The 27,489-nt window shown below is 47.0% G+C and overlaps 1 protein-coding gene across 7 annotated transcripts in view; it reads right to left on the minus strand.

Moving 5' to 3' along the window:
• The window catches only part of OSBP2 (oxysterol binding protein 2), a 208,503-nt gene that overhangs the window by 7,487 nt on the left and 173,527 nt on the right, over positions 1-27,489 (minus strand). For all 7 annotated transcript variants that reach the window (XR_012787689.1, XR_012787690.1, XM_075568033.1 and 4 more), the window contains 5 exons: positions 24,044-24,164; positions 22,921-23,024; positions 4,545-4,640; positions 3,918-4,102; positions 2,668-2,888 (listed from right to left, as the gene is read on the minus strand). Coding sequence is in view for 5 of the 7 variants with exons in the window: in XM_075568033.1 (XP_075424148.1) it covers positions 2,668-2,888; positions 3,918-4,102; positions 4,545-4,640; positions 22,921-23,024; positions 24,044-24,164 (727 nt within the window). In the remaining 2 variants the exon portion in view is untranslated. The remainder of the gene's footprint in view (positions 1-2,667; positions 2,889-3,917; positions 4,103-4,544; positions 4,641-22,920; positions 23,025-24,043; positions 24,165-27,489) is intronic.

A 27,489-nucleotide genomic window follows, 5' to 3' on the forward strand; every position in this document is an offset into this window, starting at 1 on the left:
TGTTGTGAATATAAACCGCTCATCCTTAAATTCTATTCTTTTTGTGTAGGTGACACGGTGCATGAGGATAAATAATTTAAATACAGGGTAAGATCAAAGAAGATCCAAAAGAATCCCCCACTAATTGCACTCTATGTTTCTTTATAGGTATCTGTTCGGACTATTAGTCCAAGCATATTCCCAATAATATGCAAATGACTTACTAATGATACTAAATCAGAAACCCAGGTTTAAAAATGAAAACAATAAAATGTTATTACATCAAATTATAAGTGACTCAGTGCTTTTATTTACAGTGTATATTGTTAATCTTCTGTATGAGGAATAGAATAAAACGGAAGTAGTCCCACTCTGAAATCTCCCAGGTTTAGACCGGTAAGAAAATATAATAGCTCCTTTTTTAGAGGCCTCTAACAGTCCCTCCCCCCTGTCTAAAAGGCTTCCAGAATAAAGACTGTCTTTTGCTGATGAGTCCAGCAGGCAGCTAGTTGATTTCAGCAGACTTGACCAGTCTCCACCTGGCTCATCAAGCATGCTTAAAAGGCTACTGTATAGACTACAGGGAATCTCTAGCACAGGGAGAGCGTCTGTGCTGCTAGAGAGATCCCAGGGGAAGAAGAGCGACTCTGTTCCAAGCAGCATTGGTCCCTGAAACCCACCTGAGGGATCACCGTACAGACCCTGGACTGACATGGAGAACACCCTGCCTACATGTACCTCTCTTTGGACTGTGTCATAAGTTGGTAAGAGGCCTAGCCTTCCAGCTCTCAGATAGGGACTGCTGAATGTCAGTGATTTCCTACATGGGGTTTGGCCTGGTGGTTGGTTTGCTCCAATTGTGTTTGTTGAGATTAAGATGTTTTCTGTTTAAACCTGGTGGCTAATAAAGCTTACGTGTTCTATCCGATGCACACATCTCCTACAAGGCCCCATTCTTTTTCAGCATTAATGTTAGATTTATTCTGAAAACATTTAATTGGTGACAAACTGGAGAGAGACCCCCGCTACAGCTTAATGTAGTATGGTAATAAGACTGAGGGTGATTTTGGGACAAGAAGGCTATAACAACTTTAAAGGGGGAAGAACCCCAATTGAGTAGCACTCTTTCACTTATCATCCAAGTTAAGCGTGAATATTTAAAAAAAAACGCTTTTTATTATTAATGAGACCACTGATAAAATAAAGGGCTTTAAAATAAACAGTGTAATGGTGCATAAGGAACCGATAGGAGTATAATAACCCCGGATAAGGAGTAATTCCTAAATACAGTGTTATGGTATAAAGCACTGTGCCTCGGTGTATGACTTTATACAACCAACTGCCAAGGAATTGTAAAATACAAGATGGGGCGGAGGCGGGTGTGGATAACAAACCAAGGACCTGGGTTTACCTATGGTTTACCAGTAACTTGGGTGTTTTAAAAGACCGGTGGGTGGTAATATAGCCACCTAATGTAAAGATGGATCTGTGTGATCCTGTGGTCTTGAACAACAGAGTGATTGGAGAACCAAGGAGGTACTGGTTGGCAACCACTCACCGGAATGACAGAAGCCTGCTGAATAGGTAGAAATTAACCTGTAGTGGTTAATAGAACAGTAGCGTGGAGTACCATAAAAAAAATGTGTGTGAGCCAGGATCTAAATCGCAGACACTGGAGACCCAGAGTCAAAATCAGCTATGAAATAGTAGCAGCATTGCTGCAGTCCCCATCAGCAGGTGGTGAAAGGCAGCATACCGACACACTGTATAGAGCAATATACAAAGTGTCCCATGAGTGAGAACACTGTAACTAATTAGTGTGCCAACAATATATTCTTGGTGATGAAAAAGCACCTCAGAGGTAGTAAATAGTATATCAACTCCCTGAGCAGAACACCAAATCTATTCTACCATCTATACCTAAATAACCCCAGGGTAGGGCTATTGCACCGATAGACACTGTAGCTAGTGCTAAAGTGAACTACTGCTGCATACATAAGGTCTACGCTGCCAGTGCAAATGGTATGAGAGTAGATAGGTAATGAAGTTCTTTAGTATATAGTCAGTTCCAGACTAGTGGTGCTATAAATTATCCCCCCTTCGGAAGTTAGCTGCGTGAGATCGTTGGATCAATCGTAGCTTGACTGTGCTAGATCAGGGCAGCGCAGATGCTCCCGTATGGAGTAACCATACTGCGTTGTTGGTGGTAAGCCCTGCGCGTGCACGTGGAAGTGCCGACGCGCGCGTTTCACTGAGGAACGCTTTCTCACGGCCAGTATGGGGTGGTGTCCCATAGCTGTGAGGTGATTTAAATAGCAGCGCTACTTGTTTATCTGACCCACAATAACCCTATCAAGAGTACACGCATACGGAGAGGATCAGGACTTGCCTGGTGAGTTGAGCAAGCTATATTAACCTCTGAAGTGCCAACAAGGAGAAGTAATGCTGAACTGATGATTGGGTAACTGAATGTAAAGGCACTTATTTCATGATCAGCATGTGGTGACTGAGTTAAAGGGTAACATCTTATCAGTGTGCAATTGAGCACCATACATGACTCCAAAGGGATGTTGCTGCGATACCAATTTAATGCCAGTCCAGTACATGTGCCTAAGTAGGACAGAATCTTAAAACTACCCCAAAGGTCATGAAAACAGAAATGCAAGATGCCTACTTTATCCGATTTACCTTCTTCCAATGCCTCAACAGCCTCAGCCTCTCTCTTTCTCCGTACTGCCCTCTGCTTTTCCTCTAGCCTCTGCTTCTCCACGTTGGCCTCATCCCACTTGCCAATCTCCATCAGTCGCTGATCAGGCCGCTGTCGGCTGTCTGTGGGGGCAACCCCGTCCTCAAGTTCATTCAGTGTAAGGGCCAGATCAGAGAAAAAGTACATGTTCTCTGCATTTTCCCTGCAGGAGCAACAGAAGGGACCATGGTGGTTATTCATTAAACTGCAATAGTGCAGATCAGAGCACCATAGACCATTGAAGTCCATATACATTTTGGTGCGATAGTGCCCCAATTGGCCCTTTAGTTTCACAAATAACTTTCTATAAGACAGGCTGAAAAAAAGCTTTGATTTCAGCTTTGTCTTAACATTGTTATTAAGTAATTTACTGTAAACTCCATTTTTTTTAATGTTACAATGGCTGAATGTTTAATTGAAAATGTGTATTATGTGCAAAAGATTATATTACTTTGTTAATATTGTCTGAACCTGCAGCAAGTGAAGAATTAAGTACTGGGTGTAATTATTAAGTGACTTGACCAGAGAACTGCACTTTGGAAGGAAGGATCATTTTCGGGGGCTATTTAAGAAAGTTTCCCGGCTGCAAAATTGTGGTAAACAATAGCACCAGATTTATCAAAGCTTTTTGCTTGACATTGAAAGCAACGATAAAGCTGGTGCGACTTTGTGCCTGGATTTGGCAAACTGAAGACTTTCATGCAGAACCCGCTGTATGTGAGACTAGTGCCAGTGAAGGAGAGGGGAGGAGGCTCTCAGCAGATTTGTACCCTGTAAAACCTATGCATCACAAAAAATTGGGACGCGGATATAAACAGTAGACTCTTATTGGGTAACATTGAGCACTGATATTCTAGAAATAGTCAAACAAACCTGTAATTGCCGGGACGCTCTGCCTGGGGCACATTGTGAGGCTCTTTGTAAACATCACAAAAGCCTTTAGGTGCCTCAGATGGGGGGTGGGGGGGATCGGACTAATAGAAATAACAAGAATACAGGGGCTCTAGCTTAGCTTGGGGATCAAAGTTAAAATAAGTTACCCCTCTACGTTTACACAAAGCCCTTCAGATTGTTTTGTGTTGCCTTTAGTATAGAAATTTTGTTCTCAACCGTTTATCTGTAATTACTTCTTGCAAGAGTACCAATTTTTTAAACAATGTACTTACTAACTTATCATAAGCTCGAGACTTACGGAAGGGGATATTTTTTCCAGAGTAGCTTTGAAGGAAGTGTTTGGTAGACTGTCTTATGTTTGCCTTCTGTGCTGCTATTGCCATGGCTGCTTTGCACAATCTTTTCACATTCCATCTTTTCATCCCATGTTCCTGATAGAACATAGTGTCCTTTACCATTGGCATCAGTCACCACACCAGTGACCTGTCATACAGTTAAACATTGTTACAGTAAGTAGTTACATTTGTTGACTAAGAAAACCCGAGCATGACCAATATGAGCACAACTACCAAATAGGTGAAGATTCACCCTTTTTATGCATGCAGCCTAATTATGTTAATAATGCAATCAGTATAAAACTATGTAAAAAATTTAAAAAGACACCCCGAAACCCTGCATTCCCACACTCCAACACACACACCCTAATCCCCGAACAGCCATAACCCAGAGGCCTGCACCCAATTATCCACACTAGGGCCATGTCACATTTAGCAATGAGTTACTGTAAGCATCTGTGTGAGTCTAAATTAGACTATGTACTAAATGATTTATTTTGTGTCCTTTATCCGCCGGACATAAATACCATTTAATTGACATCATCAAATATACAAAACTTTCCTTGTTAGCACACTGATTTGTCACTTACCTTTCTAGCGATGTCCCTAGAGAAGTAACTGTAAGGGGTGAATTTAATTTGGCATTTGTCCTTTGTCTTGTAGTTGATGATCTCTATATCTCCAGACTAAGGACATGAAGGAGACATACATGTAAATATTTTATGCGGGTACTCCAAGAACGGTGTAACTAAAACACTCAAAAGGAAAGTTGGGTTAACAGAGCACCTACGGTAACCGTGTATACAGTACATGTTCTTTTAAGAATGAAGCCCAGCACATGTCCATAACAAGAATTCCTCGTCTATTTAAAGTTGTCAGAGGCTTAGGAACATGGCATAATAACATTTTAATAACAATAAAAAGAAATAAATGGATGCATTCACAAATGGCTTGTTCACAAAAGCATTAGTGAATAGCTTTCCAGCCTGATGTTGCTCCTTTTGGATCCATCACACCCACGTCTGTCCCTTTATTTTTGACTTCTGGGGTTTCTTTGGGGTGTCCTTCACAGCTGCTCCTGCGTCTCTCTGAGTCGTCTGCTGTCCGGTGGCTTTCCTGGCTTTTGTGCAGCTTGGTTTAGCCCTTCAGTGCTGTTCCTACTAGGATACGGTTCGTGCATGGAAACAGAGGTCTGTCAAGGTGCTCGCTGATTGGTCAGACTGCCGGTTTTAAGGAGTACGGTGGCTGGCTGTGGTCAAGGTTCATCAAACGCGTTTCGCATACTGCTTCTTCAGTGATGATGTTAACAGGGTTATTGGCTGTGTATATATATCCAGCTCATAATGATTTGAACCAGAACAGCTGTTTGTTACCTATAGTAAACAACTACACTACTTATGCTGTGGCCAGAATCCTTCTTGTGAGTATGCTAATAACATGTGAAGACATAAATACACACTGCTTAAAATCTACATAAAAACATAATGAATGATAGTAAATATGAGCCACCCATATGACTTATATAACATAAAAATGCCTCTTAACTCTACAATGAAAAAGTTAATCGGGGATGTAGTGCTACGAATGCAGTACTAGAATTTTAATAATCTTCCATGTATATGCGGTATTACCATTTAAAGACAAATACACAGCGCTTAAAATCTAGACTTAAAGTGTGAATAAAAGCCATCTACCTAACTCATATAGCATGGAACAAGCCTCTTTGATCTACAATAAATATATTGAATGTACTAAGGGTACAATACCATATACAGCTCAACTCCGTTATAGCGCGATCCGGTATAACGCGGTTTGAGCATCGACCCCGAATTAAAAAAAAAACAAATGAATTTTTTTTTTACATTTTTTTGCACACTGCATACACTGCACACACTCACAGCACACAGCATACACTGCATACACTGCACACACTCACAGCACACAGCATACACTGCATACACTGCACACACTGCATACACTGCACACACTCACAGCACACTGCATACACTGCACACACTCACAGCACACTGCATACACTCAGAGCACACTGCACACACCCACAGCACACTGCATACACTCACAGTGCTTCAATGCGAGGCTGGGGGATCGGTGCGGGGATCGGCGCAAGGCTGGGGGGTTGGTGCGGGGATCAGTGCAAGGCTGGGGGGGAGGGGAAATCGGTGGGGGGGGGGTTGGTGCGAGGCTGGAGGATTGGTGCGGGGATCCGTGGTTGTATGGTGCGGAGCTGCTGAGGGGCGTGTGGGGAAAGCTGGGAGAATGACAGTTGCTGCTAGGGGACATGTAGGGTTGCCGGCGCCTCACTCCACCCCTTCCCCCCCTCTTCTCCCCGATCGGGCGCGCAGCAGACATTTTTTTAAAAATTAGCGCGACCCCAGTTATAGCGCGGTCGAATCGGGTGGCCCCCGAGGATCGCGCTATAACGGAGTTGAGCTGTATGTTGATAGACATCTGCAGTCTTAGAACAAGATATCTATGGGTGCACGTGGGGTTAGAGTCTGAATACACAACATGTCAGGCTAGCCTAGGTGGAATAAATTAGCTGTGGTAAAGCTGAGATAGTAAAAATCGGGCCATAGTATCGGGGATATAATACCATCCCCGATATTACCACATACACTATACAAGGAAGATTATTAAAACTCTGGTAACGGCACCAAAGGGCTAAACCAAGCTGCGCAAAAGCCAGGAAAGCCACCGGACAGCAGACGACTCAGAGAAACACAGGAGCAGCTGTGAAGGACACCCCAAAGAAACCCCAGAAGTCAAAAACAAAGGGATAGGCGTGGGTGTGCTGGGTCCAAAAGGAGCAACGTCAGGCTGGAAAGCCATTCACTAATGCTTTTGTGAACAAGCCATTTGTGAATGCATCCATTTATTTATTTTTATTGTTATTAAAATGTTATTATGCCATGTTCCTGTTTTTCTACCTTTTTTAAGTTTCTCACTGGTTGCTGCTGAAGGGTGCCCACCATCTCCAGTGTATCCACATATGTAAGTGCATATAGCTCTTTAGCTCTTTATTAGTGATGTGGATTTCTGCAAGCAATTATACTGATTAAGTGGCTCGGCCAGAATTCAGCTGAGCCTAAGCCACCTCATTTAGGAGTGGTTAATAGCAATTTACCAATACTCCTTTGTCTGTGTTTGTTTTTCTCCTCGTGTACACCTGGTTGGGTTAATGGACTGAGTACACGCGCTGGAAGATTGCATTTGGATAAGAACGAGTCAATTTCTGTTGACAGTTCAGGTTTCGAAGTCCCCCTTCGCCTCTCCGGCAACTTGTAAAGAGCTGTATAAAAATCTCTTAACTCGGAGCAGATATGTTCAGGATCATAGGTTATGCCACCCTTCTGCGTGCGAATACTGTGTGTTCTAGATAGGTATTGCTTTGCCTTTAGTTTATTTGCCAACATTGTCTGCTTTATTATTTTTGTCAGAAAATTTTTGTTTTGTCCAGCGCATGGCCTTTTCTGCTCTGGCGGCTAAGAATTGGTTTAATTCACCTCTTGTTTGTATCATTTGGCTATAAATTTGTTTTGTTGGAGTGCTTTTATGAAGCTTTTCTAATTGTTCCAGTTTGTTAGTTAAATTCTTCCTATTTTCTTTTCCAGGAGGACAAGGCTATTCTTTTCCCTCTGATTACAGCTTTATGAGCTTTCCGTACAATGGAGTGGAAGACGTGTGGAGTTAATGTTGAAATATCGCATCAACTCCTCTGAGACTTCAGCTGTTGTATAATCGTTTAATAATAAATATTCGTTTAACATCCACTGGCTGAATTGTTTCCCCTTATAAATGCTCCAGTGAGGAAATGATTGTGGAGTGATCAGACCATGCCGAGGGCAAAATATCTGCTCTAGGAATATTTCTACATAAGTGGTCTATGAAAATGGAATCGATTCTAGAGTAGCTGTCGTGGGGATGGGAATAGAAGGTGAAATCTTTTGTTAGTGGATTGAGCAGTCTCCAGGAGTCAACCAGGCCTAGACGCCTGGCCAGTTCCCTCAGACTCTTAGATGCAGTGTCCCTGAAAACTGCAGGAGATTTGGGTGATGTTTTGTCCATAGATGGATCAAAAACAGTGTTTAAATCGCCTCCAAGAATTAGTTTGCCCTGTTGGACAGCCTCCATTTTTTTTAAATTAGATTTCGAAATAACTGCGGTTGACCCTCGTTAGGGGTACAAACATTAACTATTGTGATTTGGGAGGAGTTTAGCGTGCCCACTACTATCAGGTATCTACCAAAGCAATCTTTTTTAATAGATTGTAAAATAAAGTGACGCCTGATAGATTTGGGGGTATAATTTACTAAAAAGAAGGTGTTGCTCCCTCTGTCTCAAGAGGGTCAACTGGAGAAGAACCAAATCTCCTTTCAATCGCTTAATCTCCTGGAGAGCCACTTTTCTTTTTTGTGGGGAGTTCAACCCTTTTGCATTCTGGGAGATTATATTAAATGCCATTTATATTAGTATGGTGGTGCTTTGTATAAACAGGTGAAGCATAGACAACATTATTGGTGGAGAAAACCCGCTGGGTGGAATGGGAATAGTTTAGTATTCTGTGTGAAATTAAGATTGATGACATGAGGGAAGTAGGGGGGGAGGGGAAACCTAACTGGGGTAACCTTGAGGCTACATATCCCAACATGTGGGGGGGGGGGCTGTACTTTAAAGGCTCTGAAGCGGACAACTTTTCCAGCAACAGAGCCTGTGTGGGTGGGGGGGTTGACCCACAGCAAAACAATTCTACATTCAAATGCAGAAACACGGTAAATAACAGTAGCAATTCCAACATAACAGTTGTAGTAGTAGGGGGCGTAACTGGAGAAGGGGGACAATACAAACTGGGAGGCCCAACCCTCCAACTCTAGCACATAAATATAAGAGTCTCCTTGGGACCAACCTTGTTGGTCCTTTTATTCAGGGGACCCTGTTTCAGATTTATATATGACTTCAGGAAACTCTATTTAACCTCCTCTCCTTCAACCTTACAAAGGCCAGACAGGCCTATATCGGGACCTGAAGCAAGGTAAGGCCTCTTTGATGAGGGGTTCTGTCCAGCTACAGTCACCTGAGGCAGCAGGAGGAACACCCAGTGCAGGCCCCTCTGCCTTGCAATCCCCCACTTGGTCTTCTCTGTGAGGTCTAGAGAGCTCTCTGCCTCCTAACTCCTTTGGCGGGGAGTCACCAGTCTCTCCTATGTCCTGCCGTCTGCAGCACACTTTCCCTCAGGTCTGGCTCTCACCGGTGGGCTTGATGTCTCAGACGCTGATCAGCGCCATTTTGTGGCGACGGGATCTCCCGCACAGCACTGCCTTGTGAGCAGCCGGTTTTCCGCTATTTCCCCTAGGTTGTCAGGTCACGGGGCTCTCCCTATCTCCCTCTGCTTAGCTGGATTCAACTCCTCTGCACCAATACTGATCCCAATTACCGGTTCAGCAACTCAGCACGGACCTGGCGGCCATCTTGTTGCCTCTGTGAGGAGCCCGCAGACCGTGGGCGATTGCTCCGCTCCCACGCCTGGATGACTCTGGTCGGGCAAGTACTGAGACCCAAGAACTTGGGCTACGTGTGCCAATACTTTTTTGGGGAGGAGATTTTTTATACTTGGGGTTTTTATTTTGGCGTGAACTTGCCTGATCAGCGTCCTGTCCACGCCCCCTACCCATTTTTTAAATATGATTTTTGCCAGATAAATGCTATGAGTGAGTTGGCTAATTCTGGCGGCCCTATAATCTAGCAGGTTTGGTAGTGTTAGTCCTCCGGCAGATATTTATCTATATAGAGTTGTGCTTTTAATTCTAGGTTTTTTATTTTCCCAGATAAAGTCTGATATTCTCCACTGGAGATTTTCCCGTTCTGTGAAATTTGTTGCGAGAGAACGAAACAAATTATAGCAGTCTGGGAAGCAAGTTCATTCTGACAGTGTATCCTGCCTATCCAAGAGATTGGGACTTGGCCCACGTGATTAGATCCTCCCACAGGGTTCTTAATGAGGGATAGTTGCATACGTACAAATAACCTACCATACTTAGGAGTAAAATTGAGCAAATCGCGAAGTGTTTTTCCAGGAGATCAAAATTGAGGGAGATTTGTTTAGTCACTGGGTGTGTTATATTTATACTTAAGGCTTTGGACTTGGAATTGTTCACTTTGAACCCTGATATTGTCCCGAATTTGTCTAGTAATTCAAACATTTGGTAGAGAGGTCATTGGTTTAGTTAGGGTAAGGAGGATATCGTAGGCTAGTTTTGTATTCCTTTTTTGCCTATATAGTCCCCTGATGTTTGTTTCTTTTGAACGTATTAGCTAGTAGCTAAATGCACAGAGCAAAAAGGGGAGGTAATGGGCATCCCTGTCTAGTGCCGTTTTTAACTTACATTGGGTACCCCTCTGCTACATATTCTGGCTTGGGGGTATTTATATTGAGCATCTATTGCTTTCATGAAGTTGCCACCAAAGCCAAATGTTTTTAGGGTGTGCTTTAAGTATTGCCAGCCTACACTGTCTAATGCTTTCTTAGCGTAAAGCGCAATTACCATGATAGGGTTATGGCTAACCTTGGCATTATGGATTATGTCACTAGCCCTTCGTATATTATCGGCTTCCTTTCTATGTGGTATAAATCCCACCTGATCCGGAAGTATCAGGTCAGGTAAAACCCATTCAGTCTGTTTGCCAGTATCTTCATGAAGAGCTTAATGTCTGTTCAAATTACAAGCCAATATTCTTATTCAACACATAGTGTTGAGTCCTTGTCTGGTTTGTGTATCAGAGCTATATTTGCCTGAAGCCAGGGGCGTAGCTATAGCCCGGGCAAAGCCTGGGGGCCTGTGCTCTTGGGGGGGCCCGCTCAGGGTCACCGACAGGGGGAAGAGTCGGGACATTTGCCCCAGCCATCTAGCCGTTAACCACAGAAGTCAGGGCCCCCTTCCTCCTCCGGTCCCCTTAACAGCAACTTGCCGGCTGGATGGTGAGCTGCGGGGAGGGAGGGGAGGAGTTTGCATAAAGCAGGCGGCAGAGGCTGGTGGAAGGAACTGAGGCAGAGAGCTGCCGAACTCTGCCCGCCCCTGCTCGCCCCTGCTCTCTGTGACAGGGGAGGAGTTATTACTGCATGTGCTGCTGTGGGAAGGTATGCTGTGTGTCAATTTGCTGTGTTTGTGTGTCAGTTTGTTGTACTTGTGTGTTTTTGTCAATTCGCTGTGTGTGTTTCAGTGTGTCAGTGTGTCAGTGTGCTTCAGTGTGTCAGTATGCTGTTTGTGTGTAAATGTGTCAGTTACAGTTTGTTCCGTCAGTGTGCTATTTGTGATTCAGTGTCTGTCAGTGTGCTGGGTGTGCCTATGTCTGTTAGTGTGCTGTGTGCCTCAGTGCAAGCAATTGAGATAACACGTGATAACAATCTTTATATTAGAGTACTTTAAAAATAGTTTGTGTCATTCTTTACATAGTTGTTTATAGTTAACTGTATTAAAAGAAGTTACTGTGCGGTATACTGTACACCAGTGTTTTTCAACCACTTGTGTGAGGGGGTTGGTGTGTGTGTGTGTGTGTGGGGGGGTTATTGTAGTGTGCGTGTAGGTGGTTATTCTAATTTGTGTATTGTAGGGGGGAATTGTATGTGTGTGGGGGGAAAGTGTGTGTGTGTGTGTGTGTGTATGGGCAGGGGGTGGAGGGGGAAATTAACGTGGAGGCGAATATTGAGGGAGCTGAATTTAGTGTTGGAGTGTGGGTGGGGGGGGGAGGGGTTACTGAGTGATAGCCGAGGGGTGTGGGGGAGAAGAGTGAGAGGAAAAAGGGGTTAGTGAGGGAGGGGGCGTAAGAGGGGGGGAGAGAAATACATGAGGAAAGAGGGGTGAATAGAGGAGGGGGTCACACATGTCTAGTTACGCCACTGCCTGAAGCATTTGTGCTGCGATTCATTTCCCTTCTAAAATTTCGTTAACCATTTTAGCTAAATAAGTGGATAGAATTTATTTACAATATAGGTTCGTTAACCTGTCGGGTCCTGATTATTTTAGGCTTTTAGAGATTTGATCACCTCTATTAGGCCGAGTCCATAGAAGGACAGGCCGCGCTGAGCCGTGCGGACGCTCAGCACTGAGCCCCTGCATCCTCAATGAGGATGCCTTGAGAGGGGGCTCACGCGAGCGTCCGCAGGCGTGCTGAGGCTTTGGAATTTTCAGCCGACAGCCAAGCTGTTTTTCAGTGCGCTGTCGGCTGAAAACATCCAATCAGCGCGGAGCTGCGTCGTCACGGCGCCGTGACGTCGGCGCCGTGACGTCGACACGTCGCGGGAGATTGGCCCAGCGACGTGACTGCCCCGCCTCCCTCAGTCTCCCCCCGCCTCCGATCGCGCCCGCTGGCTCGCTTGCATGGGCATGAAATCGTGCAGATTTCAGCAGGCGAGCCTCAGCGTCAGCGCGGCTCAACCCTCTATGGCCCCAGCCTTACCTCTGTCGCAATGGTCTCCTTTAGATTATCTAATTTTGTTTTGGAAATGGAGGGCGTATTGCTTGTCCTGAAAAATTGAGGTGTGTGTGTGGTCTTAACGGTGTTGATCAAGAGATTGATCAGAAAGAAATTCCTTTATATACAGCACTCTAAGGTCATACATAATCTGCTAATGTCTCTAAAGCCGAAAAAAACGTTGGCAGCATTCAAGGGTATATGCTGCTGCAAATACAAGCCTGCTCGTGAATCAGATAGTGGGATGTCGCCACTTCGCGTTCCGGGAACGTAGGGCGTCACAGCAGTAACGTCACTCGAAGTGGCGACATCCCACTATCTGATTCACGAGCAGGCTTGTATTTGCAGCAGCATATACCCTTGAATGCTGCCAACGTTTATTTCGGCTTTAGAGACATAGTAACAACATAGGTTACCTCAAGTACTAATGGTTACAACTATGCTTGTTCAGTGCTGTGTCAGCTTTTGCCTGTGTCATTTTGTTATAGGCGGTGAATGCAGAGATTAGATTAGATTTCACTGTTTTGCCTTACAGTGCATGCAGAGTGAGATACCTTTATCCTTTGACTTTTGGTCACCTTATTTGCTGATTCCACCCATATTATGAGGATCATTGTATGGACATATACTACCTCTCAGCACAACTATGTTCCTAGATATAAATTGATAGTGAATACATGTATTCTGTTACTTTCAGATGCACTATCATTATATCAAGCCTGACCTCTGTTTGAACACATACAATATATGTATTCCATTTTTCAATTAGAGAGTCGTAGCCAGATAGTGTTCTTTGCGGATGTTATGAACATATAGACACATTAGTCAATTAAATTGATATTTTATCTACAACAATATCTATTCATATCAGCCACTATAGTATGGGGATTTTTAATTATGTATCTGTGTTTTTAACTATGTAGAAGTAATAAAGTTTTATTATTTTTGATTTCCTCTGTGATTCTGGGATACTTACCAGATTTACAGTACTTCACTGTAGGACCAATAGTGTCCATTAGCAGATTATGTATGACCTTAGAGTGCTGTATATAAGGGAAATTCTTTCTGATCAATCTCTTGATCCACACCGTTAATATCGTATTAATACCCTTTAAGCACCGGCCATTTATCTCTGAATAAATACATATGGTGATTGCGGTCTCACTCACATACTTAGTGTGTGTGTGGTCCTAAGGCCATGATACAGGGAATAGTAATCATGGAATTCCTTCAGAATTGGTTTCGGTTTGTATGTCAAATTACCATATTTCTGGTGAACAGATTGGATATTGCCATCCCTCAGTTTCTTACTCTGTCGTCTTACTAACATTGGTTTGTTGCCTTTACATTCACCTTGATAAAGGGTGCACGGCCCGAACGTATAGGTGTGGGGTTTTTGGGGTGTTTTTTGGATCCAATTATGGAATAAATCTTTTATATTTTACCTGAGAGCCTCCCATTTTTTAGGCAGTGCGCTGCCCCCTTTTTTCTACCTTGTTGCCTTTTTCAAAACTTTTGCTCTGTCCATTTCATCGCCTTCTCTGCTTTGTCATATAGACGGTCTAATGTCCCCTCCTAAGCATATTGATCTCTGTGAGAAGCTTATTATTGGGGTTTGCCTTGTGCTGGGATTCCAGCTTCTCGAATTAGGACGTAAGATCCTTAAGTTTTTCGAGTCCTCTTTTTTCTAAAGGAAGCCACTTTAATTAGATATCCCCTTATTAATGCTTTGTGAGCTGCCCATAAAATAGGAACTGAAGAGGTTGAGGACTTGTTTAGGGAGAAATAATCCGCAAAATCTCTGTCACAACCTCGGACATAATCAGCAGGGAATCATTGTCTCCATGATGTTTGCTTACCAGGATCAGAAGTGAACACGATCTGAATCTCAATCATGGCATGGTCAGACCAACTTATAGTATATATTTTTGTAGCCTGTAATGACAGGGCCATATGGGAGTCGGTCGATAATAAATCTATCCGAGAGTAAGATTTATGGGGTGTAGAATAAATGTGATCTCTGGTAGTGGGATTTAGCAACCTCCAAACATCTGTAGCAGTGTATCCCCGACCCTGTGGGAGATTTGCCCTGCTACCAGGTGTGTAGTGCTGGTACCTGCTGGCTTACAGGATACTGAGGTGTCCACTGGTGGTCTTGGAGACATCAGGACAGGCTTCTTGGGCATTAGCTGGTTAATTCTTAGGCCGAGTCCATAGATGGACAGGCCGTGCTGAGGCGTGCGGACGCTCCGTGCTGAGCCCCTGCATCCTCAATTAGGATGCCTTGAGAGGGGGCTCACGCGAGCGTCCGCAGGCGTGCTGACGAGTTGGAGGTTTCAGCCGAGCGCCAAGCTGTTTTTCAGCGCGCTGTCGGCTGAAAACCTCCAATCACAGCACAGCAGCGTCAACGTCACGGCGCCGTGACGTCGGCGCCGTGACATTGACGTCAGTGCGTCGTGGGCGATTGGCCCAGCGACGTCAATGCCCCACCTCCAACCACCACCCCCCGGCTCCCTTCGCGCACGCTGGCTCGCCTGCAAGTCCGTGCAATCGCGCTGACTGAAGCAGGCGAGCCTCAGCGTTAGCGCGCCTCCGCTCTCCCCACCCCTCTATGGCCCGGGCCTCACTCTGGTGTCAGCGCCTCCATCTCTTGCAGGCTCAAGGAATATGAAGGCAATCCCTGCAGGAGAACCACACTTTACTCCCCCTGATAGATTGCACCCCAGGCAGGAGTACATTTTAACTGGAACGGTCTTTATTGCAACACAGCATGTATCAGCATACACCGCCGGACAGCAATCACTTTGTGGCCTCTCTTTCCTCTGGATGGTCCCTGGATATCCACCCCTGGCCTAGGGCACCAAGGGCAGTCCAAACTCTTCCCTGACTCCCTAATAAAGCCAGAGGTACGGTAATCACCCCCCCTAATCACCCCCCCCCCCTCCCACCCACTTCCCAAGGGGAGGGGACAGCAGGTGCCAGAGCCCTGTACACCTCTGTGTGATACCAGTCTCTCTCAAGGGTAGAGACAACTACATTTAGTGTTGCAGCCCCTTAAGTACCGAGGGGGAAGGTCCAAGGGCAGAACTTGTCCTTATTGGACAGAACACATGTCTTAGCCCACCTCCTCCCCTGTCACGCAAGGGAGCTGCTGCTGGTGGGGAAAACCCAGGATTGGGCCTGACACTGCCTGCACTGTCACCAGGGCATGCATATCAGGGAGGGCAGATTAGTAGCCAAAACCAGACCTGGCTACACTCTCCCTCTGGTGGAAATCCAATGTCCCCACTTGGAGCTGAATTTGGAGGTACCATCCTTCAGATGAAATAACCTGGAACAACACAACAGTACATGTTAACCAACAACATTGGTATACAGTTAATATTATACCGACATTTCTCATAGCAGTATATACTTTAACCCATACACCCTAACAGTGATGAGATATATTATGGATTACTCCCAACATGGAGAATCCCTTACCCCATTAATTGTAATGTTTAGGGTCTGACTTTTTAACAATCCTGTTCTCATGATCAGGAACCTGAACCGAGTATACCCTAATGGGACCATTCTCAGGGCGATACTCCACCCTATCCATGAAAATGCCCCTTCCTGTGCTGCACACCCTCATAAGGTCATACACCCTCTCATTGGTGTAATATGCAGAGTGACTTGTCTTGGACTTCAGGTACTCCAAAAACTGCTTGCCTGAGCCAATCTTCCCTATTGGCATCTATTTCCCGCATGATAGGCTCTGGACATAGGGATATTCATAGCCATGGAATTGCCTATACCAAGGGACTATAGCTCTACCTGCTCGGCTTAACTTGGTCAATTTACAGCCATGGGCCTGGCCTGGTTCTTGGGTGAGTGCCATAGAGGTTCTTGGGTGAGTGCTTCTTGGTACAGTACGGCTAAACCAGCAGGCTTCACTATGCCCAGCCTAATCTCTCCAACTCTTTTCCTTAGGGCCTCAGCGGTCTCCTCTGGAAAGAACTCCCCCTCCTCCCACCAGTGATCTACTGTGTTCCCATCAATCAGTAGGAACCGAGTCCAGTTCATAGTGGGAGCATAACCTTGAAACATCGGGTCCCACCACGTGAGCACCTTCCCTGCAGGGATAATATGTTGGGAACTATCAGGCTCAGTGTCCATTTTTGAAGACCCCCCTTGATGTGTCAGATTTACATGAGGTAGAATGGTCAGATTTCCCCCAAAGGATATTCTACTAGCAGCAGATATATCCCCGTTGGACCCTTCCTCCAAAGTCAACCCAATCTCTCCAGTCTTGAGAGGGTTTGGGAAACTTCTTATGGGTCCGGATCTAGGGAGTAGTATTGTTGGGCCCAACAACAGTTCGGGAAGAGGCAGAAATGGCAAGGGCCGAGGTAGTAGGCTGTTTAAGGTCTCGCTGCAAGTTCCGTGGTCCTACCCCAGCCTACACCTGAGTGGTGTCCTGGTCAGTAAGGGCCCGACGGCCCCAAACCCCTAATTTGGGCAAAATATCTTTGCACGTTGGCCTCAGTTAAGACGATACTCACCGGAGCGGGCACAGCAAAGGTCTCCTCAGCCTCGGCAGTCGCCTCAAGGATGACGTCATCTGTGCCTGTCTCCCAGGATCTGGATACAGATCTAGGTCCCGCACCGGAAGTGCGTCGATATCCGGTTGCCACCGGAGCGGGCACAGCAAAAGTCTCCTCCGCCCCGGCGGTCGCCTCAAGGATGACGTCATCTGTGCCTGTCTCCCGGGATCTGGATACAGATCTAGGTCCCGCACCGGAAGTGCGTCGATATCCGGTTGCACCGGAAGGGTGTTGCTGGCCTACGCGTTGGAGGAAGTACCGGCCGGTACCTCCTCTACAGATGCCTCCAAGAGAGCCTGGAAAGCAGGGCCGGAAAGATTCTCACCGCTCTGCTGACTCAGGATGATCACGGGGTCCTCCGGATCAGCCGCAGGTTTGTTCGCAGCCTCGCTGGGAGCCGCCACGGGCGTGGCGCTCCTTCGCTGTTCAGGGAGCACTAGCGCTTGCTGTGATATCGCCAGGCCGGGACTCCGCTGTCGATCAACTCCGCTAGTAGGTTGTTCCTCCACAGCTTCGCTGGGGTGATGCACTGGCCGGCGCATCACCACAGATTGTCGTCCGCTACTGTCGTCATCCGATGATGGCAGGGACACCTGTGTAGGAGAGACACCGAAGCATATCGCAGTCACTGACGGCTATTAGCAGCCAGCCGTCCCGCTCCTGCGCCATCAGTGATAGCAACTCAGCCTCTCCAAGGCAGTCACCTTACCCGGTGGTTTTTGTCTTGGTTCTGATTCGGGAACCAGAGCACATGGGCCCCCTGGAACGCGCACTGCTCTGTGTGTAGGCCGCTGCGTCTTGTTTCGTTGGTGTTGCTGGCAGCAACACCGCAGGCCGCATATAGAAAGCTCCACAATGAGGACACATGGCAGTCGGTCTTGCATCTCCGCCGGGGAAGCCGCATTGTGGGCAGAGGCATTTGAAAAAACACTTACTACCAGGAAGCCTCCTGGTAGCTGATACTTATTATTCTGCACTCCGTCATGGCGTTGGTAAGCTGAACAGTAAAGCTTATTATCAGCACACCAATTTCAGCTCTGCTCTGCTGACTAGCTTCGAGGAACGGAGGGTGCGGCAGCTCACATCCGGCTCCTCCCTTATTACGGACAGTCCCTGTCGATTGGTTATGGCAATGTCCCCTCCCTCTGGTGGATTCTAGAGTAGGGTCACACTGCAGTAGGGCATGACTCTGCCATTTTGTATGGCAGAAACTATCAGGTCGATCCCCTTGCATTGGAATCACCCTTTTGAATAACATAATGTGCATTAACATGCGGTCCTCGTGATTTTGGAGGGAATCCTCTCTCCTTAAGCTGTTGCAACACATGATAGCTGAGTATATATCCCAGGCTAGGCAAAACTCCCTCCAGTATGCTGCACATGATAACAGTCCAAATGTGAGTACTCTGTGGTTCCCTGTGCCTCAGCTGCTAGTAGTAAAGTGGCAGTTCCTCCAGCAGAGGTTCCTGGCACCGCGACTCATGCACCCCTCCTCAGACACTACCTAACAGTACTTTAACGTCACCCCGTTATGGCCCCGACACTGCAGTCTCTTTCAGAGGTTTCTGGGCCCCTGGAAACCAAAACACCCCCTCCAGGCATCCCACACGAATCAGGCTTCAGGGTGACTTAGAACCAGAGCAATAGCAATCTGCCTTCTCACAGGTTACCCTTTAGGTCGGCACAGGCTGCAGCTTTCTGTCGTGGAAGTTGGGTCGCTGTTATGGTATGCAGGAGTCCCCTAGAGCTACAACTAGCCTCCCATCGTTCTTTAGTATTTTGGAAGCATACTTTCTTTGTCTCTGTTCTGCTTCGCTGAATGCCTGTCCGGTTGATCTCAGCAGCGCCTCCAAATGTATCAGTTTTCCCCCACCCTCTGGGAGATTTGCCCTGCTACCAGATGTGTAGTTCTGGTACCTACTGGCTTACAGGATACTGAGGTGTCCACCGGTGGTGTTGGGGACATCACGACAGACTTCTGGCATATTAGCTGGTTCATTCTCACTTTGGTGTCAGCGCCTCCATGTCTTGCAGGCTCCAGGAATATGAAGGCAATCCCTGCAGGAGAACCACACTCTACTCCCCCTGATAAAATATACTCCTGCCTGGAGTGGAATCTAACTAGAGCGGTCTTTAATGCAACATAGCATGTATCAGCATACACTGCCGGACAGCAATCACTATGTGGCCTCTCATTCCTCTGCATGGTCCCTGGACATCCACCCCTGGCCTAGGGCACCAAGGGCAGTCCAAACTCTTCCCTGACTCCCTAATAGAGCCAGAGGTACGGTAATCACCCCCCACTCCCCAAGGGGAAGGGACAGCAGGTGCCAGAGCCCTGTACACCTGTGTGATACTAGTCTCTCTCAAGGGGAGAGACAACTAGCTACATTTAGTGTTGTAGTCCCTTAAGTACCGAGGGGAAAGGTCCAAGATCTGAGTCCCTTATTGGGCAGAACACAGGCCTTAGCCCACCTCCTCCCCTGTCACTCAAGGGTGCTGCTGCTGGTGGGGAAAACCCAGGACTGGTCCTGACACTGCCTGCACTGTTACCAGGGCTTACATGTCAGGGAGGGCAGATTAGTAGCCAAACCCAGACATGGCTACACATCTATAAATCCTAATTCTCTGTCTGCTCTGTAACTTTGTGTATCTTTGGTTCAAGCCACATCTGTTCTCTTTGAAAAATAAAATGTACTTGTTTACTTATGAGGATAGCAACTCCTTTGTCATTGGGTTTGAAGACCAGTACACTTGCGGGTAACGCTTATCCCCGTATTTCGAGGCTGCTTTTCTGGAAAAGTGAGTCTCCTGGAGTAAGTATGTGTCTGCTTTTTGTTTTTTTGTAAATCAATTAATGCTGATTTGAGGGCTGTTTACCCCAAAGATTTAATGTGATAATCTTACAATGAGTTGAAAAGTTTTATCTTAAGATTGCTGTATCTATATATATAAAATTGAATTTTGTGAGGTTGGTGCTAGATGTGGTGAATCTGATTGGTCCTCAGCCTCTGGCCAATCAGATTGGTGGCTCTATGACGTCACCCAACTGCCACTCTCTTCTTCTCCTCACCCGCAGCTCACCTTCCCCCTCGGCCTCACCCAACTGACACACACACACCTCACCTCCGGCTCCCCCCCCATCACCCCCCCTCCAGCTCACCTCCCCTCAGGGAATCCACCAGGCTCACCCGAGCACCGGCCAGCAGCAGCATGCGGGTAGTGTCGCCACCGACACAGCTCCGCGGGGGGGGGGGGGAGGGGGGAACTGCCGCCGCCTCCAGCCGCCTCTCCCCCACCACACCGTTTCTCAGCAGCGCCTCGCCTCACCTCCCCACCCGCCGCCGACACAGCTCCGCGCGGGGGAGGGGGAACCACCGCCGACAACACCCGCCTCTGCCCCACCATCTCCCACCCTCTCTCAGCAGCGCCTCACCTCTTCCCCACCCGCTGCCGACACAGATGCGGGGGGGGGGGGGAGGGGGAAGGACAACACCACTGCAGCCGCATCTGAGCCCACCACCACCACCCCCCCCTCTCAGCAGCGCCTCACCTGTCCACTCGCCGCCGACACTAGCGCGCCACCGCCAGTCAGCAGGGGGGGGGGGAGTCAGGAGAGAGGGGGGGGAGGGAGTCAGGAGAGAGGGGGGGAGAGGGAGTCAGGAGAGAGGGGGAGAGGGAGTCAGGAAAAGGGGGGTGGGGGGGAGTCAGGAGAGAAGCCCACACATAAATACATACTGACTGACACACACTGACTGACTGACTGACACACACTGACTGACTGACACACACTCACTGACTGACTGACACACACTCACTGACTGACTGACACACACTGACTGACTGACACACACTCACTGACTGACTGACACACACTCACAGAGACTTTCATCAGAGTGAGACCGCCCTGGCGGTCCGCGTGCCAGGAGTTCGGTTGGAGGATCAGACGGATTCATCACACGTCGGACCCTTTGCGAAGCCAGTTGCTGATCCGAGTACCGGAGTGCTCGGCAGGTACCATACAGTCATAAGTGCACCAACGGGCCCCTTAGTGTAACTGTGACTGCGCAGTCACCCAGGTTCTCTCCAAGAGTGCGGGACATTGGGGGGGATTCTCGGGACACTGGGTGGGATCACCTGGTGTTGGGGAAGCGTCCTGCGCGACGCAGTAGGTGTCTCCTCTAGAGAGGGACACAGGTTATATTATTGTATTGTAGTGATATGTTGTTTGCATGTTAGTAAAGTCCTTAGTTATTATACCTCACCGTGTATGTTATTATTGATTGTCCTGCTAGGAACCACTCCCCCTCTGGTGGGAGCCATCGCAGGTGGAGGCGCTGTATCGAGTAAGTGGTTGTCCCTAGTATAATTGCCCCAGGTTCCCCGTGGCGGAAGCTCAGCCCTCCTGCGAGCCAACAGGTAACGCACCACACCTATGGTAACACCGTATGTTCCTTGCACCCACATCAGATCTGCGATTGGGGGGGGGGAATACCCGTTACAGTTAGAAAAGGAAAACCAGTATCTTAAGATGCAGGAATTCATACAGCTCATTATAATATCTGTCTATATTTCGCCAGTTGTCCGTCACATTCGTGGTGCAAAGTGCCTTGATACAATTAAATAAATAAAGCCCTCCTCAAACTCACAAAGTGCAGAGGAAGCATTCATAATAGTGCCTAAATATGGGTCGAATGCAAGAGAAGAAACAAACGCAGGGGATACGCAGACTACACTATAGCATGAGTCTTATGTATGCAGATTTGTGTAGCGTTTGCAGTCACAACCCCTCCACCTTTTTGTCTTGATGCAATGGCGCGTATTTAATATGCTATGAAACCTCTTCCCAGTGCTGGCGTTTAGTCTTTTGAATTGGCACTGGCAGCCAATAGAAAGCGGTCACATCATCGTAAGGAAACCTTGCAGTTTCCGACTGGGTGACCCCCACTGCCATCTGTTTCTTCCTTGCAAGTACTGGCAAAAGTCCAAAAATGAATATCCCTGTGTTAATATATATCTGGTTTGTGGGGTAAATGGGGTAAATGGCTGCGGTGAGATGTCCCATTCCACTTTTTTATTTTTTTATTGCTGAATTGAGGAATTTCTTGGGTGAAAAAACAGTCAAATACCAACAAACTCTAAACATTGTGATTCTGACATAATTAGGAGTGGAACTAGAATGCTAATTGGCAGTGGGCACAGTCTTTTCCTACAGTTCTAGGATATTTAGCCGCCGGCATCTCGTCGCCGTCGCCAATCAGCCGGGATATTTACGATTGTTACGCTGCAAAGGTAGGCCCCTTAACCTACAACCCCTAACTTTTACTCCTTACCATATCCCCCTAATCTGACCCCTTACTCTAAAAATCTTACCCTAAAACTCCTAATCTTGAACACTTACCCTAAAGTTAACCCCTAATAGTAATACACTTACCTCAGCAGCTAAATGGCTGAGGCGAGATGTCCCATTCCACTTTTTAATTTTTTTTATTGCTGAATTGAGGGATTTCTAGCCACGTAATGTTCTGGAGCTAACCAAACTATTCCATCCCTATGAAAATTAAACGTATTCATTTGTGTATTACTAATTCAGTTATTCCTAAAATCTGGGGCTTTCAGAGGATGGAGTTGAACACGTACTGCCTTATTTAATAGATCTTCTTCTTTATTTGGAAAAACGCGTGTGGAAACTGCATCATTGCTATATTGTTTTTTTCTTTGCATTCCTGGATATCGCACATGTGCTAAACTAAATCAGAGTGCAGAGCACAAACACTCAACTTGCATTTCCAGTAACTTTTCCATTAGAATCTATACACGCCAACTAAAGTTAGCACCTTCAGAGTTAATGGCACAGTGTTACTATTCAAGCTGCATGCATCAAAGTACTGACCTGGTCTATCCAGAGCTTGCCCACAATTATGTTGTGCACGGTGGAGGTGACTTTACGCCAGACATAGTGATTACCACTGGAGTGGAACTCTAGATGAATGTCACCTGTGAGCGCAGACACATGACAGAGGAAGAATGAGCCTGGGCACATCAGGCGTCGGAGGATTTAAGATAACATCTGGGTATTGATTTAGAAGTTGATCAACCTTAGCTTTGCCTCCAGATAAAACGCGATTACATTTCTTATCTAACAGATGCTTCAATCACTGTAACGGCTTAAAAACTACAGATTAGCTATTGAAAAAGTGAACATAACTTGGAAGTGCATTAAATACGCCATTGTGAGGTCAGTGCTTACAATACGTCACAGGCCTCTCTTTCAAGGTGGGTGATATATCAGATTGCTCAATTAGCAATGTCTTTTCTTCCTAACACGGGCTGTAAAACAACTCGCACAAAATAGTTCAGAGAACCAAAATCCCACAGGACTGCTCCAGTATAGACGCTCAATACGTCATTGGCTCCTGACAATATATCGAGAATATTTCTGTCAGGAACTGGTCCCGTTTCATGCTGATCATTCCACTAGAGCAGTGATTTCCAACCTTTTTTGTTTGGAGGAACCCTTGAAGTATTTAGAAAAATCTCGGGGAACCCCTTTCTGGCTGACACATATTAGGTTCGACAGGGGTCAGTCACAAAATTTAACACCTCACGAGCCACCTCTATTTCCCACCCTTTACCCATGTATTTCTCTCCCATCCATCTCACTAACTCTCCCCCCTCCCGCCTCGCATGTATTTACCCCTTGCGTCTCACTCTTACTCCCTCTTTTCCTCACTCACTCCCTCCTGCCCCCCTCTCTTCTCTCACTCGCCCCTACCTTCCCTCAATTACACCACTCTCTCTCAATCCACCCTACAAAATACATATTACAAAACCCCACCCCCAGGGGGGAGGGGGGTCTGTGGTCCATAGGAGGAACCCCTGAAACTGCTTCCACGGAACTTCTGGTTGGGAATCACTGACCTAGAGGCAGTGAATTGGTCAGCTAGCTACATAATGGGGCAACAAATAACCTGATTAGGCCCAGTCCTATACTAAAACACAAGCTTATCTCTTACCCAATGGCATGATGGAGAGATATTTGCCCCTGAATTTGCTGGCAATGGTGATTTCTTGCCGAAGGGTCCATCCATTTCTGGAGTAGACATGATGGGCTGCAGCTGGTGGATGGTGACTGACCTGAAAAGTAAAATAAACAATGTTCACGAGCAGGGCTTAACAAATTGCCCAAAAAGCTACTCGCCCAACCAAAAAAGCTACTCGCCCCTGGCCCCAATGTAAAAAAAATGCCATAAATTCCTAATAAGAAAAATTCTGCGTCTCTCCGGAACCATTCTTTTCCCAGTTTATTTTCCCAAAACAATCTGCAACATTTGTAGTGGCACAAGTCTACAATTCTTCATCTCCTCCCTCTCCCCCCCATTCAATACCTCCTCCCTCCATCCTCTCTCTCCTCCCTCTCCCCTCCATCCTCTCTCCCCTGCATCCTTTCTCGCCCTCTCCCTCCATCCTCGCTCTTCCTCCCTCTCCCCTGCATCCTCTCTCCTCCCCATCCTTTCTCTCCTCCGTCTCCTCTCCCCCCGCCATCCTCTCTCCTCTCCCTTCCATCCTTTCCTCCCTCTCCCCTCCATCTATTCCTCCCTCTCCCGTCCATCCTCTCTCTCCTCCTCCTCCCCTCTAACCTCTCTCTCCCCTCCATCCTCTCCTCCCCCTCCCTTTTCTCTCTGCTCTCTCTCCTCCCTCCTCACTCCCCTTACCAGTACACAGACACACACACACCCCAACACTGATCAGCACACACGCTCCCACTTACACACGCACACTCTCCCACTTACACACACACTCTCTCTCACGCACACACTCCCACACGTCACCCTCTCACCCCTTGCACCTGATACGTCACCCTCTTCCCCCTCACACATCACCCTCTACGCCCCTTGCATCTCAGAACCCCCTTTGCATCTCAGATCACCCCCCCCCCCCCCCTTGCATCTCAGACGAACTCCTCTCCTGCACATCGCGTGCCAAACTTACGGCGCGGAGGTACGGCCGCAGCAATAGCAGAGCGAGTCGCCTGCAGCAGGCGACGTCAGGCACAACTGTCAGCGCTGGCCAGGACAATGTCTGTGTGTCCATGTCCCCTTCCCCAGGTACCTGCTCCAGTCGCTGCCTCCGCCTCAGGCCTCGTTCAGGGTGTCAGCTGCAGGACTCGGAGGGAGGGCGTGAGGGAGGCAGTGCTGCAGTTTGCTGGGCGATCTGTGTTTATCCCCCAGCAGACTTTTCAGCATTGGGGAGGGGGCGGGGTTACACACGGCAGGGTAAGTATCCAAGTTGCAGTCATGAAATCATTCTGAAGAATGATTTCATTGGCTGCCTTGGTCCCTGTGACGCTGCTGCAGCTCCAAAAAACGAAATTCTCGTTTATTGAAACTGTAGTCAGCTTCAACTCCTGGCTTCGGAGACAGGGCAGTTGCTACCCTGAAAACCAGTATTCAAATTGAATACTTTGTTTCTCACGGCAGCACGCACGGCAGCACGCCCTCCCTCCGAAGCCAGCACCCTGAACGAAGCCATATGTCTCCGCCGGTTCCGCAATGCCATCAGCAGCACGCGCCATCTGTGACCCGCCGCCAGTGAGCAGCCACGCCCCCCGCAACACTCTCCTAGTGGCTTCTGCCTGACGGCGCCCCACCCCTCCCACGCTCCTATTGGATGAGGCCTCAGCCACACAAACCTCCTCTTACCCTGCGAACGCAGACGATTTATTCTATGCTCTATTCTTTCTACGCTACACAGATAGCGTAAGGAGAATACGGGTGAGTGATGTGTCACCGGCGGCTAAAATGCACACGGCCCAGGTGAGTGCATTTGTCGAGCCCTGTTCATGAGTATGACAATTGCTGGGCAGGTTTTCGGATTTGATGCAGATTCTTAATGCACAACCAAGAATAATTGACGTTGATGCAGACTGCTCATTCTATAACTACCATAGCATACAGGAAAAGATATTCTCGTGTTTACACAATGACTTCTTTCATCCATCTACTGTAGGGTCATATTTTCTAAGCAGTGTTCCATAAGACACCTTCTGGGCCAGAAGAAAGGGAAATGAGCTGCAAGGGCCATCCTGGCTAACCTGTGCTGGAAAGGTCTTATGGGGTAGCACTGCGTGGGGAATATGAGCTCAAATCAAACTAAGCTCACAGAACATTGGTTATTAAAGTAAACCCGTCAAGGCCAAAAGAAGTTTGCTTCACAACTAGTTTCATTCATTGGTTATTCACATTGGCAGTAAATGCTGCAAGAAAAGTCTGTGCAAAGGGAGGAAAAGAGGAGCCGTCTGAAGATTCAAAAGGATGACACAGCTGTATCTTTCTGGCATGAAAAAGCAACATGAAAGGTTACCAGCCCCCAAATCCATCATTAGCGTTTCCCTATTTCCCTCCACAACATGCTGCCCTAAAATGGCAATGTATTACATTATACTTTTATATGTCTTCTTTTTTTTCAACTTCAAATTTTAATTGTGTTTTTTTAATTTTTTTCCAAAGGGCATAACAGGCACCTGAACATTTTGTTACATGAGCTCTCTTATATAAACGCCCCATCCCTGCCTCCTGAGACACAAACACAAAAAACGTCACCATGACGTAGGGAAGAGAGGGGAGGGAAGAGGGGGGAGAGCTGCCATCTTCTTCGTGTCTCGTCCATTGGAGGGCACTGCACCTTGGCTTCCTCCGTCCGGCGGATCCTGTGATGCCTCTCCTATTTTAATAAACAAGCCTATCCCTGTGTGGTGTTGACCTCGTGTCTGTCTCTATGTGGAGCTTAAACTAGACCATTCCATCCCATTCCCTTACCCGTTACTTACGATTGAAGGAAAACGCACTTAATCCTGTCACAGCCACACAGTGGCACTGCTCACTCCTTGGATATCTGTCTGAGTCAACCAAGGCAGCCAGACCTTTTGGAAATTTGGGCCAGTGTCGTTAACTAAACTTGTCAACTTTTCCATCTGGCACACAAACCAAATTCTGTTCCAAATCTTTTCAAAATCGATAGAATTGTGTTTTGGTTCCACAAGGCTGCGATCTCGCACCTCACAGCTGTTGCAAAATGAGGAATTATTTTATTCTCTGCTCTGGATAGCTCTTGTGCTGGTTTGTTTAACAAGAACAACTAGGGATCCAGTCGAATTGAGGCTTAAAATCCTCCGTAGCCAATTTCTAAATTGTTCCCATAAAGGGGCTATTCGAGGACAGGACTACAGCATGTCAGCCATAACAAAATCAAAGTGTAGAACCTCAAAGTTCATCCATCGAGCCACCGGTTCTCCACATTGCACATTGCCTAGAGCACAAGGGGGAGTAACCCGGGACAAATTTGGACAATTTTACTGGACTGAGGTACCACCTCATTAAAATTTTATATGAATTCTCCTTCAATGTCGTACATATGGAACTTTTGGCCGCTGCATTAAAAATCTCTGTCCAGTCCTCGTCTT

The sequence above is a fragment of the Ascaphus truei genome, chromosome 13, assembly GCF_040206685.1.
Source record: "Ascaphus truei isolate aAscTru1 chromosome 13, aAscTru1.hap1, whole genome shotgun sequence".
NCBI classification, from domain to species: Eukaryota; Metazoa; Chordata; class Amphibia; order Anura; family Ascaphidae; genus Ascaphus; species Ascaphus truei.